Source organism: Danio rerio, chromosome 22 (genome assembly GCF_052040795.2).
Source record: "Danio rerio strain M-AB ecotype USA chromosome 22, GRCz13ab, whole genome shotgun sequence".
Lineage (NCBI taxonomy): Eukaryota > Metazoa > Chordata > Actinopteri > Cypriniformes > Danionidae > Danio > Danio rerio.
In genome coordinates this window covers 32,404,602-32,421,399 of record NC_141042.1, presented here as the reverse complement: position 1 = coordinate 32,421,399, position 16,798 = coordinate 32,404,602, and the positions used below count along the sequence as shown (strand labels likewise).

The 16,798-nt window shown below is 37.2% G+C and overlaps 2 protein-coding genes and 1 long non-coding RNA gene across 4 annotated transcripts in view; 2 read left to right on the top strand and 1 right to left on the bottom strand.

Moving 5' to 3' along the window:
- shoc2 (SHOC2 leucine rich repeat scaffold protein) overlaps positions 1 to 1,575 on the top strand; it is a 40,267-nt gene extending 38,692 nt beyond the window's left edge. The window contains exon 9 of one of the 2 annotated variants that reach the window (XM_087302755.1): positions 12 to 1,575. In XM_087302755.1, coding sequence (XP_087158881.1) covers positions 12 to 220 — 209 coding nt within the window. In that variant the 3' untranslated portion in view covers positions 221 to 1,575. 2 annotated transcript variants of the gene reach the window in all.
- Positions 728 to 8,031, bottom strand: LOC147831636 (uncharacterized). Its single transcript, XR_015522264.1, has 2 exons — positions 3,805 to 8,031; positions 728 to 3,695 (listed from the first exon to the last, which is right to left on the bottom strand). It is a non-coding gene; the product is annotated as an uncharacterized LOC147831636 (long non-coding RNA).
- A 2,013-nt stretch (positions 8,032 to 10,044) lies between these two features.
- On the top strand, positions 10,045 to 13,066 carry adra2a (adrenoceptor alpha 2A). Its single transcript, NM_207637.4, is given in 2 exon segments — positions 10,045 to 10,198; positions 10,576 to 13,066. A coding segment is annotated over 1 exon segment (1,167 nt). The 5' UTR covers positions 10,045 to 10,198; positions 10,576 to 10,687; the 3' UTR covers positions 11,855 to 13,066.
- Positions 13,067 to 16,798: the final 3,732 nt, after the last annotated feature.

The window sequence follows — 16,798 nt, the reverse complement described above, 5'->3', positions numbered from 1 at the left end:
TCACCTCACAGGCACATTGGAGAATCTGGAGGACCTGTACCTGAATGACAACCCCAACCTGCACAGTCTGCCATTCGAGCTGGCGCTGTGCAGCAAACTGTCCATCATGAGCATAGAGAACTGCCCGCTCAGCCACCTGCCGCCACAGATCGTCGCCGGAGGCCCTTCCTTCATCATCCAGTTCCTCAAGATGCAGGGCCCCTACCGCGCCATGGTCTGAGACGCTCGCACACTGTACAGAGGAAACCGATTTCGGCGTTAGCTTCACGTCATTATATCTAGAACAACAAAACAAAACTGCGTAACTGGGAGGAATCGTAGCCAGTTATAGGTCCCAGTAGAAAACAACGTCTAGACGTCTGTTGCCAAAATTAATGTACATTAGTGATTCCGAAGAGGCGCTCGCAAAATTTGTCAATCATTTTTGCCAATTTATTGAAAGTCGTTAGGGGTTTCGATGCCAGGAAACAGTTGTATGCAAAAACAACATTTTTACACGTTCATTTTTGCTGCTGCTGCTGCCGCCATACTGTATGTGAGTTGTTTTTTTATTTCATTTAGCCAGAGATTCTCTCGTTTTTTTATCATCCCACAACCAAAAGATTTTTATTGTACAGAGGACCTGTTTGGAAGCAGTGAACAAAATTTTAGTGTTTTTATTAATTTGATTTATTTTCATTGTTGTCGTCGTTTTAGAATTGTGCCTATCCAGTGCAGTTGGGTGGTTTGTGACTGAACATAATTATCCAAGAGGATTTTAATACAAAAGGATACATTTACGAAAGTATAATTTATAAAGTAATTCCTTTTTCAGTTATGAATTATTATAATTTTTAAAAAAATATTCATTCCTGTTCGCTTTTGGGACGTGTTGTCACGCTTGATGTTTGAACATTTTATTTCTGCGATATAGTGAAGCAACAGAAGAATCAAACTTTTTTTTTTATTTTTATGAACGCAATCACGTCAAGCTTAAGGGAGGAGGTGGTGGGGGTTGTGAGTGTTTACTTGTTTGCCATATCCACAGTGTTGCGCTCTGCTTGTGTCCTATCGGTGAGAATTTGCATCTACGTATCAGGTGCTTGATCAGTGCTAGCGGTTTAAGGCCCACGTTTACTGTGAGGAATGCCAAACGCCCATTCAACATCAGTTTAGTTTTATTATTCCACATTTGAAGGATCTCCTTGTTAGTTTCAAACTTAAGCCCCATGATTTACACTCATAGGATATCAACCAATGGTTACAGGATTATTTGCACCATTTTTATTTCCACACACCGCCCCTCTTATGCTGCTGCTTTTAATGCACTTTGTATTGATATTTGGCATCCTCTCATGTAAAAGGGTCGCAATTTTTTTTTTTCATGTTACCGATTTAACGTATGGATGGGGCATTTATTATTATTATTATTTCTGAAGTATTTTATCTTTATTTTAATTCTCTATCATGTATATTTTATAACGATGACTGAAACTAATTTGCCTTCGCAAATTCGAACGTTAACATTCTACTATTATTTCTTGATTTTTATTTTTTCTTCCAAGGCTTTGATGCTATTAAATGTTTTGATTTAAACTACTGTCTCACTAGTTTTGTTTCTGTATATTTAAAAAAAATTCATATCAGTTTCAAATGGTGCAGATCAAGTATTGCGATTTAATAAGACTTTTTGTGTTTTGATCACCCAAACTTGCAATTTTTTAGTTTTGAGCGCTGCACGACAAGCAGAAACAGTATATGTAGTAGCCACTAAAGAGTTGATCCCAATGTCGGCACGATTTGGTCATCCCAAGTAGACTTTTTCTGATCCCACACCCTCTCTCCAAAACGCTGCTTTCTGTCCAGCAAAAAAAAAAAAAAAATTTTAAACTTGTTCCCTTCAGAAACACGTCAGTACATTTTAGTAATTATTATTTTAAGTGAAGTTTTGCAAACTAATTTCGAGAAGATCATATGATATGATTGACCGCAGCTGATCCCTATCACTAATCGTTAGCCAGCCAATTGGATTATTTCGAATTTAAAATAAATATCCAGGTTAATTTTATTACCTATCTTCGTTTTGGAAGAGCAAGAAGGTCACTGATTTAAGTCCTAGCTGAGCCAGTCGGCACTTCTGTGCGGAGTTTACATGTTTTTTCCGTGTTTGTGTGGGTTTCCCCCGGGTACTCCGATTTCCTCCCACAGTCTAAAATCAAACGACACAAGTAAATTAAATAATAGTAACAATCACAATCACTTAATGTGTACGCAATGATGTGGTTGGCGGTTTGTTCCTAAAGAGACCTCTTATTAGTCAAGGTTTAGGCTAAACGAATCGCAGGAGCTCTTGAGAAGTACCTGATCTCCTACCCCTCTTAATGCTCATTGACCAGGCGGGAGCCTTGGGCATGTCTATCTCCGAGCTCACTGTTTTTCTCCCGGGACAGCATGCCAAACCTGCTAACAACGTCAAGCATTATCTTAAGTGTAAACTCGTTAAGTACAATTAAGTACATTCTTTTAAGCTTTACATACTTTAGGTTCATCAGGACAATACGTTTCACTTATTTTCTCTATTGTTTTAAGTAGGGCTGCACGATTTTGTAAAAATTATATTGTGATATGTTATTTTTTGATGAGTAATATTTCACGAGATGGTTTGAATAGCTCTATTTGATGGTTTTCTGGGGAGTCTTAACAGTATTCAGGTACACAAATTGAATGATCACAATGCAAAAAAATGCTTCGCTTTACTTTGCTTTGTCTTGTTTTTATTCCAAATATCCTTAAAAGTCTTAGACCACGTAAAAATATTATTTAGTCTTCACTGTAAGAAGAAATTCAAGAGTTTACACTTAGCCCTAGCTTTCAGCTTGTAAGATTCTCGTGCCCTGGGCTCCCTCCCATTAGCAGGGCAAGAGGGGAGTTTGAGCTCAGGTAGATCTCGATGTACTCCCCCGACTTATTTCTGGCTGAAGGCAGATATAAGATGGCTAAGGAGATATACGGCTTGCTAAGAGCTTGACTATAATGCCAATTTAGTATGTTCAATTTAGTTAGGTTGCGTGTTTTTTGGACTTGGATGAGAACCAGTGGAAAAACAACATGAGCACGGGGAGAATGAGCAAACTCCTCACAGACATGCCAACTGGTTTAGTAGGGACTTTAACCAGAGACATTTTTTTATTGTGAGACAAAAATGCTAATCACTGACCTGCCTTGTAGGTACTGAGATAAGAAACTGGTTATTTATATTTGTTGAATCAGCGTTATCTAATGAGGGACCAGCTGTGAACAATCATAAGCATGTGATCCTCTCGAAATGAGTTTATAAATAAACTTCACTAAGTGAAAATTAAGAGTTTTTTGCCAGCGTGGCAAGTTAAATAATTTAGTTTTCGCTTTGAAATGTAGCTATTTGGGTTAGAAAAATAGCAAAAAATTTAAGTATGAAATGTTTTTTTTGCATAAATCATAAACATTTTGTAAAAAAATACAGTGAATAAATTCAATTCAGTAGCTCCTGGTGAACTAAAACTATTCAGACTGGGCATAGCATGTCTTTGCTATGTGACTATTTGCGGATGCGCACATTGCGATACCGATGCTAAAATTATATAGATCATATCAATGTGGTCATGTTATTGGCCCATGAACATGTCCAGCTTGTTATCAAACTATTTCATAACTAACAAAAGGCAATTCAATCATAACTTATTGTTAAAACAGCTATCATAACATTATTTATCAATATGTGTTTTTATTTTCGGATTCTCGGAAGCTATGGAAATTCTAAATGTAAAACAAGAAATATGTTGGGACCATTGTTTTAGTTTACATCCCTCAAAATGGTCTATATTGTGCAGCCCTAGTTTTAAAGATGTAAAGCACAATTTACTCATTCGTTTTTAGTACATTGTTAGCTTGATTTACTAATTCGTAAAATTAGATTTCCTTGTATTCTATACATTGTATGCAAAAAAAAATTTAACGCATTCCTTCATTTTTAGCACTTTCTCATTTGTTTCAAGTACATTTTGGGCATGATTTACTAACTTGTCATTTCAATTTACTGAAAGATTTTTGTAAACAGTACAGCCAATTTATTTTATTCTACCACCACATGTCTTAGGACTGTTGGCGAAACCGAAGCACCCAGAGAAAACCCAATGCAAACATGGGGAAAACATGCAAACTCTACTACCAGTAACCTTGCTGTGAGGCGACAGTGCTAACCACTGAGCCTCCGTGCCGCACTATTTTTAAGTCAAATTATAATATGTGGCTGCAATATAAATACATATTTTGCTTGTTATGTGCAGGCCCCATTTTTATTTTATTTTACATATATCAAGTGACTGTAAATTTCCATTTTCACTTTAGTCTCATCAAGCCAAATGTATTTAGTTTTGTGTCTAGTCCACGCTATTTTATTTTATTTTTCATCTTCGTTCCCTCACTCTATCCTTTTATTGGTAAAGACGTTTTGTAAATTGGCAGCAGTGTAAAGGCTTCGGAGAGGCCCTTCGCATTCATGGGGCCATGAAAAAAAGACACAAATCGCTGCTTTTTATTATCAACCAGCAGAACCTGTTGCTGCTTTATGGACCTCCTAGAAATGTAATGCTGTACAAGAACCGGCTCAGATGAGATGTTACGGACTGTTTTTTGTTTTGGGCCGGTTCGACCAGCACAGACGTTCTGCTTCAGATGAAATCCCTGTTCGGCCCATACAGTGCATATCTTGCACCAGATGCAGACTCTGAATATAAACAAACAAACTAAAAGAAGACAAAAATACAAACATTGTAAAAAGGGCTTTCTCTGTTCATGCTTAAATATACACCAGAGGCATTGCATTCCTGGTTTTGTATAAAAGCTTAGAACTGTACATTTGAGTTTTCTTTTGTGTGCGTGCGTGCGTGCGAGTGTGTGTGAGAGAATAGTTAGATGTTAACAAAATGGAATTATTATGTGACAATAAATGCCTTTGAGTACTTCAAGTGAGACGTGCATTAGGGACATCGTCCCATTTAAGGTGTTTTCTGTTTTTTTTAATGAATTATTTGCAGCATTTATGTGCCATTTGTATGCAGAGCGAGGCTGGTCTTACCGTGCTCAGCATATATAAGTACACCCCTAGCATATCTCTTTCTTAAATTCATTCAATATCATATTTGTGCATATGCACTAGATTAGTCAGTCGGGTCGTCGCGATACCATTAATTCATCTTATGATACTACAGTAGTTGAAGTATCACGATACCTAGTATTGCAATACAGTAATACATTACTCAAATTATAAAGAAAATTGTCTGAAGTACTATATTTTACATGGTATAATAGATCTTAAATTTAATTCTTAATTCCCTTATTAAAAAACTTATTATTTGCATGTCAATACCTAAAATGTATTCATTTTTTTTGTATTTTGTAGATAACTGATCAACAAAAAATACATCCGCATAAATATACAAATTATCCCAAATGAAATTGTTACAAAAGGAGCATTTTTCCAACAAAATTAGGCTATATCAAGTGATCAAAAATTGTTTTTTGTTGCTATTTAGGGTTTTTCCATCTATTTAGATTTTTTTTCAGTCCTATCAGGTAACAACAGTTATTCAAAATTTCACTTTGTGAGTTGCTCTTTTTTTAAGAGATTGTCACAGTTGTTTTAGCTACTAAATCATATTGAGCTGAACAGAAATGAACCGATTCAAGTGTGCGTTTGAATTGTCAGAGAACATCAGAAAATGTGCAACCTTAAAGGGCTCTACACACTATTCAAATAAAATTGTCTTAAGGCCCGTGTGCACTGGGACGCTTTTTGCTTGCGTTTTACGTCGGCGTTTAACGCCTTGTGACTAAATAAAGGTAGCCAATGTGATGGTGCAACCAACGTGCAAAATGCCAGGCCTAAAAGTGTAATTTATTTTTTCACATCAAAACCTTCTCCACCAATCAGATAGACACTTTTGTTCATGTGCATGGAGCTGCTGAAGTTACAGTTAACAGCACTTAAAGGGGCTAAATAAAGCACTGTCAATGCGAGCGCACATTGAAGAAGATGCCCAGGAGCGAAATGAACGTTCAGCTGCTTATTGCACTGGTGAACAATAATCATAATCGCTGGAGCTGCTCCTTGAACCATTCATGCTTGTTCGAATCGCCAGTAACTTTAACAACAAGCGTGTCAACTTTCTCTCTTCTTCCGTGTTACATGTGGGTGTCAGAAGCTTAAAGTTGTGTAGCGCCATGGAGTGATTTTGCATACTCTTCTGCTCAACACCAGTGAAAATCGCTTTTGTTTGAATCCGGAAAAACGTCTCAAAACGTTAACAATAAACGCAAATGAAAAGCATCCCGGTGTGTACAAGTCTTAATGTTGCACAAACGTGTGAGCATTTTAGTGACTTTTCCACATGCAACGTTGTCTATTGCAAATAGACTGTTAAGGACGACACTACTGTTTACAAGCTACAGTTTTTTTGGAGCCATGGTATCGCGATACTACCATAGTACCGGGAAATTTTGTTGACATGAAAAAAAGAAGTGCCGTGCGCTTTTTTTATGTCGCTTGGCTACAACTGAATCAGCTGGGTATTGTGCGCGAGTGTTGCTGTTGATATTAATATAATAGTAAAATTTTTTAATATTGTGATATTCAAGATTTGTAAAGTCGTACAGCTCCGAAAAACTCAAAACAGCAATCGCAGGTCTCTCCTCCATCTTCAAAAGTCTTCGTTGTTTTCTTGACATCACAAACACTGCATTTTATTGGAGAATGAAAAAGACTCAACTGACGTAACACGCTTTTCCTGCTCAGATTTTTTTTTTCAACTGCGAGCGCACTGCGTGCAAGGGCAAAAACAAGTGGGGGCGCATAAGCAATGCACAAAACGCTCACTGCCGTCAGTAAATCAATTTAAAAAAGGATCCTCAACACAAAAAGCGCGTTCGGTGTTATCGTCCCTTTAGTCAGCCAAACTAGAGCTTATATAACAAAACAAATTAAGATAACAGTCCAAAAACTAGTACACCCAAATGTATATGTTGTAGAAAATTTTAAAAAGGGGAAAAAATTAAGAGAAGCAAAAAAGAAAAATTTAGTTGAAATTTTGCTGGTTGTCATTTATTTTAGCAATATTTTGCTTAAATTTAATTGAAATATTTTTATTTCTATATATGTTTGCCTACTTAAATATTATTGTAATAAACATCTGTTTAATAAATCTGTTTTGTTTAAATGCACTAAAATAATTGCCTGTATTCACTGAGAAATGGATCAAAATATTCATTTTCAAAATGTAAAATGGGGTGTACTCTATTATGCTGAGCACTGTAGGTAAACGGATGATTGGTTTTGGATGATGATGCATCACAAATCAGGAATGTAGTCAAAAAAAGACAATAAAAAGGTTTTAATTGTACTTTTTTGATGGGCCGCAGTTATAATCTGAGGTGGCAGTTTTCATTTTGATCTTGTATTGTTCTTGTGAATCTTTCCGATTGGAGCTTAAGGGTATGGTTTATTTTTTATATTGTCTGTGCATTTAGGTCATAGAAATTGTATAAATGAAGTTCATTTTCCATGTTTGTTTTTTTTCTTAAACATAGAAATGTTCTACATTTACTGCTATTTTTGTTTCTCTTGCCTTGCTATGTATAGGAAACAAGCATGTTGATTTTCTTTTGTTTGACTTATTTTTTATGATTCATAAATGTATGGTTTGGTGGACAGGGATGTAAAAACAAAAGTACAGACATGTTGCTCTTTCATATCTTCATGTTTTCTTTCTTTTCTTTTACACTTCATAGGATATCAAGTGTTGTGCAGACATGTCTAACGTATTTTTCTCTTGAAACAAAAAAGAAAAAAAAAAAACAAGCCTTAAAGGTGACTCTCTTGATTTCTCTTTCTTTCTGAATCAGCCCGAACAAGAAACAGGACCCTCTTCCATCAGATCAAATCTTTGCTTTGATAAGCATTCTTCAAATAAATGTTCATTTGACTGCCTTACGAATGTCAAATGTGCTCCTCTCTCAACCTCATTCATTTCAAACGACTCACTCACAATCTTTTAGCTTATCCCTTATTTATTAGGGTTGCCACAGCGGAATGAACTGCCAATTACTCTGACATATGTTTTATGTAGCATTTGCCCTTCCATCTGCAACAAATGATTCAAATCGAGATTAATGATTCAGTCAAGACATTTAAATAAACAATTCAGATTAATTAATTGGGTAATTCAGGGTATAAACTGTCAAAGCTCACTTGGTGTTTTTCTGTCTCTATCATAGTTTAAATCTGTCTTCCCATTTATCTATCCATCCATCCGTATATCTATCTGTCTGTCTCTCCATCCATCCATCCGTATATCTATCTATCTATCTTTCTATCTATCTATCTATCTATCTCTGTCTGTCTGTCTGTCTGTCTGTCTGTCTGTCTGTCTATCTATCTATCTATCTATCTATCTATCTATATGTGTCCGTCCATCCATCCATCCGTATATCTTTCTATCTGTCTGTCCGTCTGTCTGTCTATCTATCCGTATATATCTATCTGTGTCTGTTCATCCATCCATCCATCCATCCATCCATCCGTATATCTATCTGTAAATCTATCTATCTGTCCGTCCGTCCATCCATCCATCTATCAGTCTGTCTATCTATCTATCCGTCTATCTATCTATCCGTCTATCTATCTATCCGTCTATCTATCTATCTATCTATCTATCTATCTATCTATCTATCTGTCCATTCTTTTGACCTTATATTCATCTTTTTTTCAATCTGTCTGTCTTCCATATTTAGGTTGCTTTTTTAGCACAGCTGCTGGTTATTTGCTGCACCAGTACATGACCAGCTTAAACCAGCAGCCTCAACCTACCTCACCAGCGAATGCTTTTTTTTCTGCTTGGTGTTCGCACTGCTACCTGTTTATATATGTCTATTTACATGCATCATTATTCATTTATCTATGTGCCATGAAAATCTCATAAACATAACATTATTATCTAACCGCATAAATGATTTGTAGACAGATCTCTTTTTCTCTGTGTAAACATTTTAATTGTCTAACTGGTAGTGTAGTTAAATCATCTGAAATTGTACTGCATGTATGTAAAGTACTATTGATGTGGTCGAAAATATACTCAGCTGTAATATAGACAAGTAATGAACACTTTAATGAAGCTTAGATATAAAACTATTTTGTAGCATTTGTGTTCACAACAGTTTTTCCCTCATTTACTTGCAGATAATTATATTGGTTGAGTGTATTTCCGGTAGGTGTCGCTGTTTCATCGCTGCTCGCTCTCGTGCGCGTCTCCCTGAAAGAGTCAGCGCGCGCTTCTTTTTTTTGCATTGTTTACCTATTAACTCATTCGTCTCTTAGCCTGCTACTTGGAAAAAAAAACACTTTGGAGTGATGTTTTTGGATATTAGTAGAGTTCCCACGGTCACAGAAAGCTTGGAACTGTGAGGGAATTGTAAAATGTTTGGTTTCTAGCTTTTGGAAACGTCATGGAAATCACTGAGTGAAATTTGTCTGCTCAAAATGTCTCATCAGGTAAGTATTCGTGTACTGTTTAGGGTAAAATTCTCCTGAGTGTGTCAACTGCCTATATTTATTCAATAATCATAAACTACCATTATAAACAATTCATTCATTTGTGTAACTATAGATAAAAACGAAACGCTTAGACTAGTTATATTGTCTTCTCCAAGTAAAATATAGAACAAATACACGTTTTTATTGGTTTAAACCACTCAGAAACATACAAAAAGTTATTTATTTATTAATTTTTTGGCGTTTTCACAGAGCCTCTCAAGGCTGCTGCTTAGCAACGTCAATCGGAGGCTGGAGTTAAGAGAAAGTGGGCGTGGCTCAGAATAGTCATTATTATAATCTCCTGTGCGCGTCTCCCACAACACACACACACACTCCAGCGCGCTCACGGCAAGCTAATGTGATCACGCCTCTATTAGCTGTGCGCGCTCACGGCAGATCCTGCGCGCGCACAGCCGAGTCGAGCGCTGATGATGATGATGCGCGGTCTTCACACGCTCCATCGACGAGATGCGAGAGATTAACCATGCAGTTTTTCTCATGCTGAGCGACTTTAAACAGAGAAGTTGCACTCCGAGGGACGTTTCTTAGATGCCTTAATAAGTTTGTGGAAAGCTTCAGGCTTATTTCATTAAGGTAAGGTACATCCCTGTCTTACTTTTTTTTTGGTTGTGTAATTTTGTGGTGTTTTATATAAGAGTGAGAAACAAATGTATAGTTTTACCATATTTATTTAAATGTTTGAAATTAGTGTAATTGTTTTGTTTAATTACAATCAATTGGATGTAAAATAAAAGTTTGCATCTGTATGTTGTGTGTACTGTGTATGTTATGTATAAACTTGATAAAAACATGTTTATATATAATGCAAAATATATGTTAATACATTTGTTTAATATATATTTAAATTTTTTACTTGTTTATTATTGTTGTAGCCTATATATACACAATAAACATACAGTACACATTTCATCTTGTTTCATCTAATAATACATTTTCCAATTTCTTTTTAGATGTCAGAATGATTAGAATCGTCTCTGTTTGTCAGTAATATGGAAAAAGTGAAGTGTCATCAACCGAAAACATAATTTCACTCGTGTGGAGAAGAGACTGTAACTGTCAGCTATGATTTGTGGGGCCAATGCAACCAATGGGACCAATGCAACAAAGGAGTACACCCTGCTGGTGGCCCTACCACTGAGCGTTGCAGTGGGGCTCCTCATCCTCCTCATCATCTTCGGCAATGTCCTGGTGATCATCGCCGTGTTCACGAGCCGAGCACTCCGGGCTCCCCAGAACCTCTTTCTGGTCTCGCTGGCCTCAGCTGACATACTGGTGGCCACTCTGGTGATGCCGTTCTCATTGGCGAATGAGCTGATGGGTATGTGGACATTTGGGGGAGTTTGGTGTGAAATCTACCTGGCCTTGGACGTTCTTTTCTGCACAGCTTCAATTACTCACCTGTGCGCCATCAGTCTGGACAGGTACTGGTCAATTACGCAAGCCATCGAGTACAACCTGAAGCGAACACCGCAACGTATTAAGCGTATCATTTTTATCGTTTGGATCATCGCCGCCGTGATCTCCTGCCCCCCTCTTATAACAATGAAGAAATCTGAGGGGGATATCTGTGATATCAATAAGGAAAAATGGTACATAGTCTCATCTTGCATTGGCTCGTTTTTCCTGCCTTGCATCATCATGGTCCTCGTCTACATCCGGATCTATCAAATCGCCAAGAAGAGAACTAGAGCACCTCCTGGGGACCACAGGAAAAACGAAGTGGGGAAGAAGGAAAACGACCCGCATGAGAAGCTCAATGGAATTCAGAATGCAGAACCGGACGACAAGGATGAAATAAATGGTGTGGACATGGAGGAATCCTCCTCCTCAGACCACAAGGTCTCCAATCCTTGCTCCCTCAAGAAGAAAAGCTCAAAAGGAAAGACCAAGTTGAGCCAAATCAAACCAGGCGATGGAGACAAAACCGAGGCCTGCCAGACTACCAAAGCAAGCAGATGGAAGGGCCGTCAAAACCGAGAGAAGCGGTTCACATTTGTTCTGGCGGTGGTCATAGGCGTGTTCGTCATTTGTTGGTTCCCGTTCTTCTTTACCTACACATTCACAGCGTTTTGTGACTGCTGTGTGCCTGAAACACTTTTTAAGTTCTTCTTCTGGTTCGGCTACTGCAACAGCTCCCTCAATCCCATTATATACACTATCTTCAATAACGACTTCCGAAGATCCTTTAAAAAGATCCTCTGCCGGAGAGATAAGAGGAGAGTGGTGTGAACGGGCTGCTGTGTTGTCCGTTTCTCTATCAAATGTAATATATCACCTGCAGTTTACGGGAAGCACTTGTTTACAGTAAGCCAACATGTTGTGTGTAATTATACAACAAGTCCAAGCGGGGCTAAAAATAAAAAAAGACTTTCACATTCTTTGTACAAATGCAACGATGCATGATTATGCAATTACAGCACAATATGTGGCAGATCTGTCCATTTCAGAGGTGTGTTGTGGCGTTTTGATATACAGTGTGTGGTGTAGTTTTACTGTGGTGTGGTTTTATCATCTGTCAGCGTGGAAATCTACGAAGACAATGCATCTCAAACCACGCTGGATGTCATTCAAAATGTGAAAAACTAAAGACAAAAGAAACTTTTGAAGAAGAAACAGTGCCAAATGAGTAAGAACTGATTGTTGGTTTGGCCTTCAAACTTAATATCGTGCTGCAAAACTGTCCAACTGCGCTTCAACGTGCATGTCGATGTCTTCTCACAGGGCCTGTTTATTCCCCTGACATGTTGTATAATTAATTGTGAAGGTGTTGATATTGTTCGTTGGACAAATTGTCTTTTCTATCCCTGCCAGTAATGGTTCATTTAAAATCTTGCTGTGGACCATTAAGTGAAACGATGTTGAGCTCGTCTGACTGGAACCCGACAGGCCGGTGTCACAACAAATTTCTCCGGCTTCAATTGTAGATTATGCTTGTCATCCTAGATATAATGGATGGATCTTTAGTACCACAACATCACAGTGATGGTTACAGCCTGCAACTAATAAACCATGTGTCAAACGGGCCGCTGGTTTAGCTGCCGAAATGGCAGAAACGCACAACAAAACTGAGTTGAATATTCAGCATGATATCAAATGACTGATGACACAGGTCAAGGTGAGGTCGGGCTCTTTTGTCTTCCCTCGGGAGGCCTGTGAAACCCAGTTGGAGTGAGATGGAATGAGTGTCTGGTCCAATTTTTGTGTGACCAAGTTAAATGATTCAAAACAAAGGTCTTGAATGACATCTACAAACTACCCGTCACTGTGCATTATTGCCATATCTAAAAACCTAATCATGATGTATGACTCACTTCGATATATTGGCTTTTTTTTCTGGTTGTGCTGGTTGTGCTCTCAACATGTTTAACCACTGAGGTCTGAAAAACTAAATGTATTTTCAACAAAGAGAGAAATCACTCTGAAAATAAAAAGTGAGGAGGCTTTCTTTGGTCTGTTATTATTCTAGAAAGAAACTGCAGATTTGGAGAACGTGGCGTAAAGGCTTCACTTCTGGAATAATAAAATCTATCCTAGACTGTGTCAAATCAGGGGTGTCCAAACCTGGGCCACTGTCCTGTGAAATTAAGCACTAACCCTGACCAAGCTGATCCACTAGAAACTTTCCTGGAGCAGGATAGAGATGGGATGTTCTTTTGTATAACTCAAGAACGATGAGTCCTCTCAGGGAGTGATTCGTTCATTCACGTATGCGCACATTTGTGCAAGTGGAGTAGAAACTTAGTTTCTTTTTCAAGACTTATATTGCGTTATATTGCGTTTGAGTCATTCGTTCATCTCGTGAAAGGCAGAAGCCAATCTTATGTAGTTAGAGCCGGAAATTTTTTTTTTATCTGTTCTTCTCCAAAGTCCTCGGTTTAAATCGTTTGTTTATAACAGGAAAGACAGAAGCCAATCATATGCTTTTAGAGGTGGAAAAATATTTGATTCGTTCAATTCTCGAGTCCTCAGGCTTGAGTCATTCGTTCATCGCGTGAAAGACAGAAGCCAATCATACGCATTTACAGGTGGAAAAATATTTGATTCGTTCAATTCTCGAATCCTCGGGCTTGAGTCATCTCTCTTTCACGTGATTAACGAACAACTCAAAAATCTAAACAGTGGAAATGTGATTAAATCATGGCTCCTTTCGGCTCAGACTTCATTGTCCATTGATTAGGCTTATATGATATTATGACTTGTTTGTAGTGTGATCAACGTTTAGTGTAGTTGTAGATGAGTTTGAAAGCAACTCATTTTAATGATGTTTTTGGCAAAATGAACAAAATGACTCAAAAAAAGATTCGTTCACCTCGCTAAATGAGACTCAAAGGTCTGAGTCAGTAAAATTAACTGAAAGAGCTGAAAGCATGTTGACAAAAGTGTGCTTACAGTAATGCTAAGTGTATTTGTAAATGTTGACTGGAAAAAATATTTAAAATATACACCCTTATGTAAGTGATAAAGTATATTATGCAGGTGGTTGTTATCACAGAATAAAGCCTGCCAGTTTTATGTACAAGACTGGAGGTTTTTTTCTTGCAAAAACAATCACCTGGATGTATTTTCATTCATTTTCCTCCGGCTTAGTCCCTGATTTATTAGGGGTCACCACAGCGGAATGAACCGCCAACTATTTCAGCGTATGTTTTATGCAGCAGATGCCCTTCTAGTCGCAACCTAGTACTGAGAAACACCCATACACACTCAATCTCACACACACACATACACTATGGCCAATTAAGTTTATTCAGTTTACTTCTAGCGCATGTCTTTGGACTTTGGGGGAAACCGGAGCACTTGGAGGAAACGCATACGAACAAGGGGAGAACATGCAAAATCTACACAGAAATGCCAACTGGCCCAGCTGGGACTCAAACCAGCAACCTTTTTGCTGTGAAGCAACAGTGCTAACCACTGAGCCATCGTGCCGTCCTTATATGTATTTTATCCCACTTATTACATGACTACTTGACACAAAATGTAAATATTGGACAAAAAATTTTGTTCTGAGCCATAATAGCTTATTAATTCTTTAAATAAAGGCAAAGCTGATCGAAATGAAATAGGCTGAATGGAGTATACGCTAACCAACCAATTATTTAGTGATAGGGTGATTGAATTGTGAATGTAGCGACTGACCAATCAGAATCAAGTATTTCAGATAGGGATAATGTACATCCAGCCAGTTGTTCTTTCTACCTACCCTACTAACCTACTTATATTATCTTTCAGTCCCAAGATGGTGGCTAACATTCTGAACATTGTTACTGATTATGAATGGTGGGGGGTGGGGGGGGGTTGTTGGTGGATGCGCGCGTACTGAAGAGCTGAAGATGCGCGCGTAGTGAAGATGCGCGCGTACTGATCAGCTGTGTTGTCGCGCGCGTACTGATCAGCTGTGTTGTTGCGCGCGTACTCAAGAGCGGTGTTGTCGCGCGCCTACTGAAGGGCGGGACCGAAGGTGTGCCGCGTCGCGGGGGCACTTTTGATCTTTTTGGAAGGGCACATTCTATCCAAGACTAAAAAGGGCATGTGCACTGCACAGGTTGAGCCCTATGTGTGCACGTGCCTGTCAGTAATGGTCAGGTTATTCGTCGTACCCGGTTGAGTGTTATTAGTTTCAGAAGTTGTTACCTGGGAATAAGATGGCTTGTATTGTTTTCAATCAAAATCAAATAGTCCAGGGGTCTACTGTATGTAATAAAATAGAAGGACATAATAGTTTGGTAGCCAGATCTTTAACTGATTGTACTGTTTATTCAGGCCAAGAATCATCCTCTTAGACAAGAACAATGGTTTCACTGACATGCAAATTGATCAATCACAGTTCATTTAAATCAATTACATGCATTTGTGAGAGATAATAGAGCTCGTTAGTACAAATGCCCCCTTTGAGCAGCCCTGCTTCTGGAAGTATTTTCCCTTGATTATTAAAAAAATAAATAAAAATCAAATTGTTAAAATTAATGCAAGCCATAAATCAAGCATGCCAGTAACACAGAGATAAATTAAAAATGCAAATTGAATATTTTACTTTTTTTCCATTGAACACAAATGAATATATATTGAAGAATGTTGAAACGCCATTGACATCATATTAGGAAAAAGTAATGGAAATCAACGAGAATAAGTTTTCAACATTCTTCAAAATATCTTATGTTCAACAGAAGAAGACAAGTCGAATACACAGACTATTCATATAAACTTAAATTTGATTGTTTTTAGAAAACATATAATACAGTAATATATTAATATTTAGGGTAAATTGAATAAACTAAATTGATTGTAGTGTATGTGTGTAAATGTGAGTGTGTAAAGGTTTCCTAGTACTGGGTTGCAGCTGGAAAGGCATTCACTTTGTAAAAAAAAAAAAAAAAAAAAAAAATATATATATATATATATATATATATATATATATATATATATATATATATATATATATATATATATATATATATATATATATATATATGTTGGATTAGTTGGTGGTACATTCCACTGTGGCGACCCCTGATAAATAAAGGAATTAAGCTGAAGGAAATTGAATGAAAGAATATTAAGGGAGAATAACAGGGTTGCGGGTAATAGAATGTCATGGAAATGTAGGTTTATTCCAGACACTGAAAGTCAGGGAATTTTATATATTTTTTCTTGGCCCAAGTCATGGAATATCAGGGATTTTTGTTTTTATTGCTTTAAATTTTAGTTTCCATTAATCTAAATGTAATTTCTATACAGCATCAATATTTTTTGCATCATGTAGTTTGACACACATTGAAATGTAATGGTCAGGTTAATTTTAACACCATAATATTCCTTTCCTGCTTGTCAGATGGCAGTCACTTACATGTTAAAATAAAGAAAATATCTTAGGAAAATTCACATTTTGGCTACAAAATGACAACTTCAAAGACTAGGGCTCTTGTTTCTTTTTACTTTAAAAAAGGGTAAATTATCCATTGTTGCTCTCATAATAGATATGAAATTAATAGAAATGATATTCAAGGTCAAACCATTTTAATATCATACGAAACACAACAGCTTGTTTTTTTTTTTCCTCATTAAACGCCATAGAAATTCTAAATGTCAACGAAGTAATGGAATCATCAGACTTTAAAAACTAACATTCTTAACATTGTTACTAAATATATTCATTAATGGTCAAGTTATTCG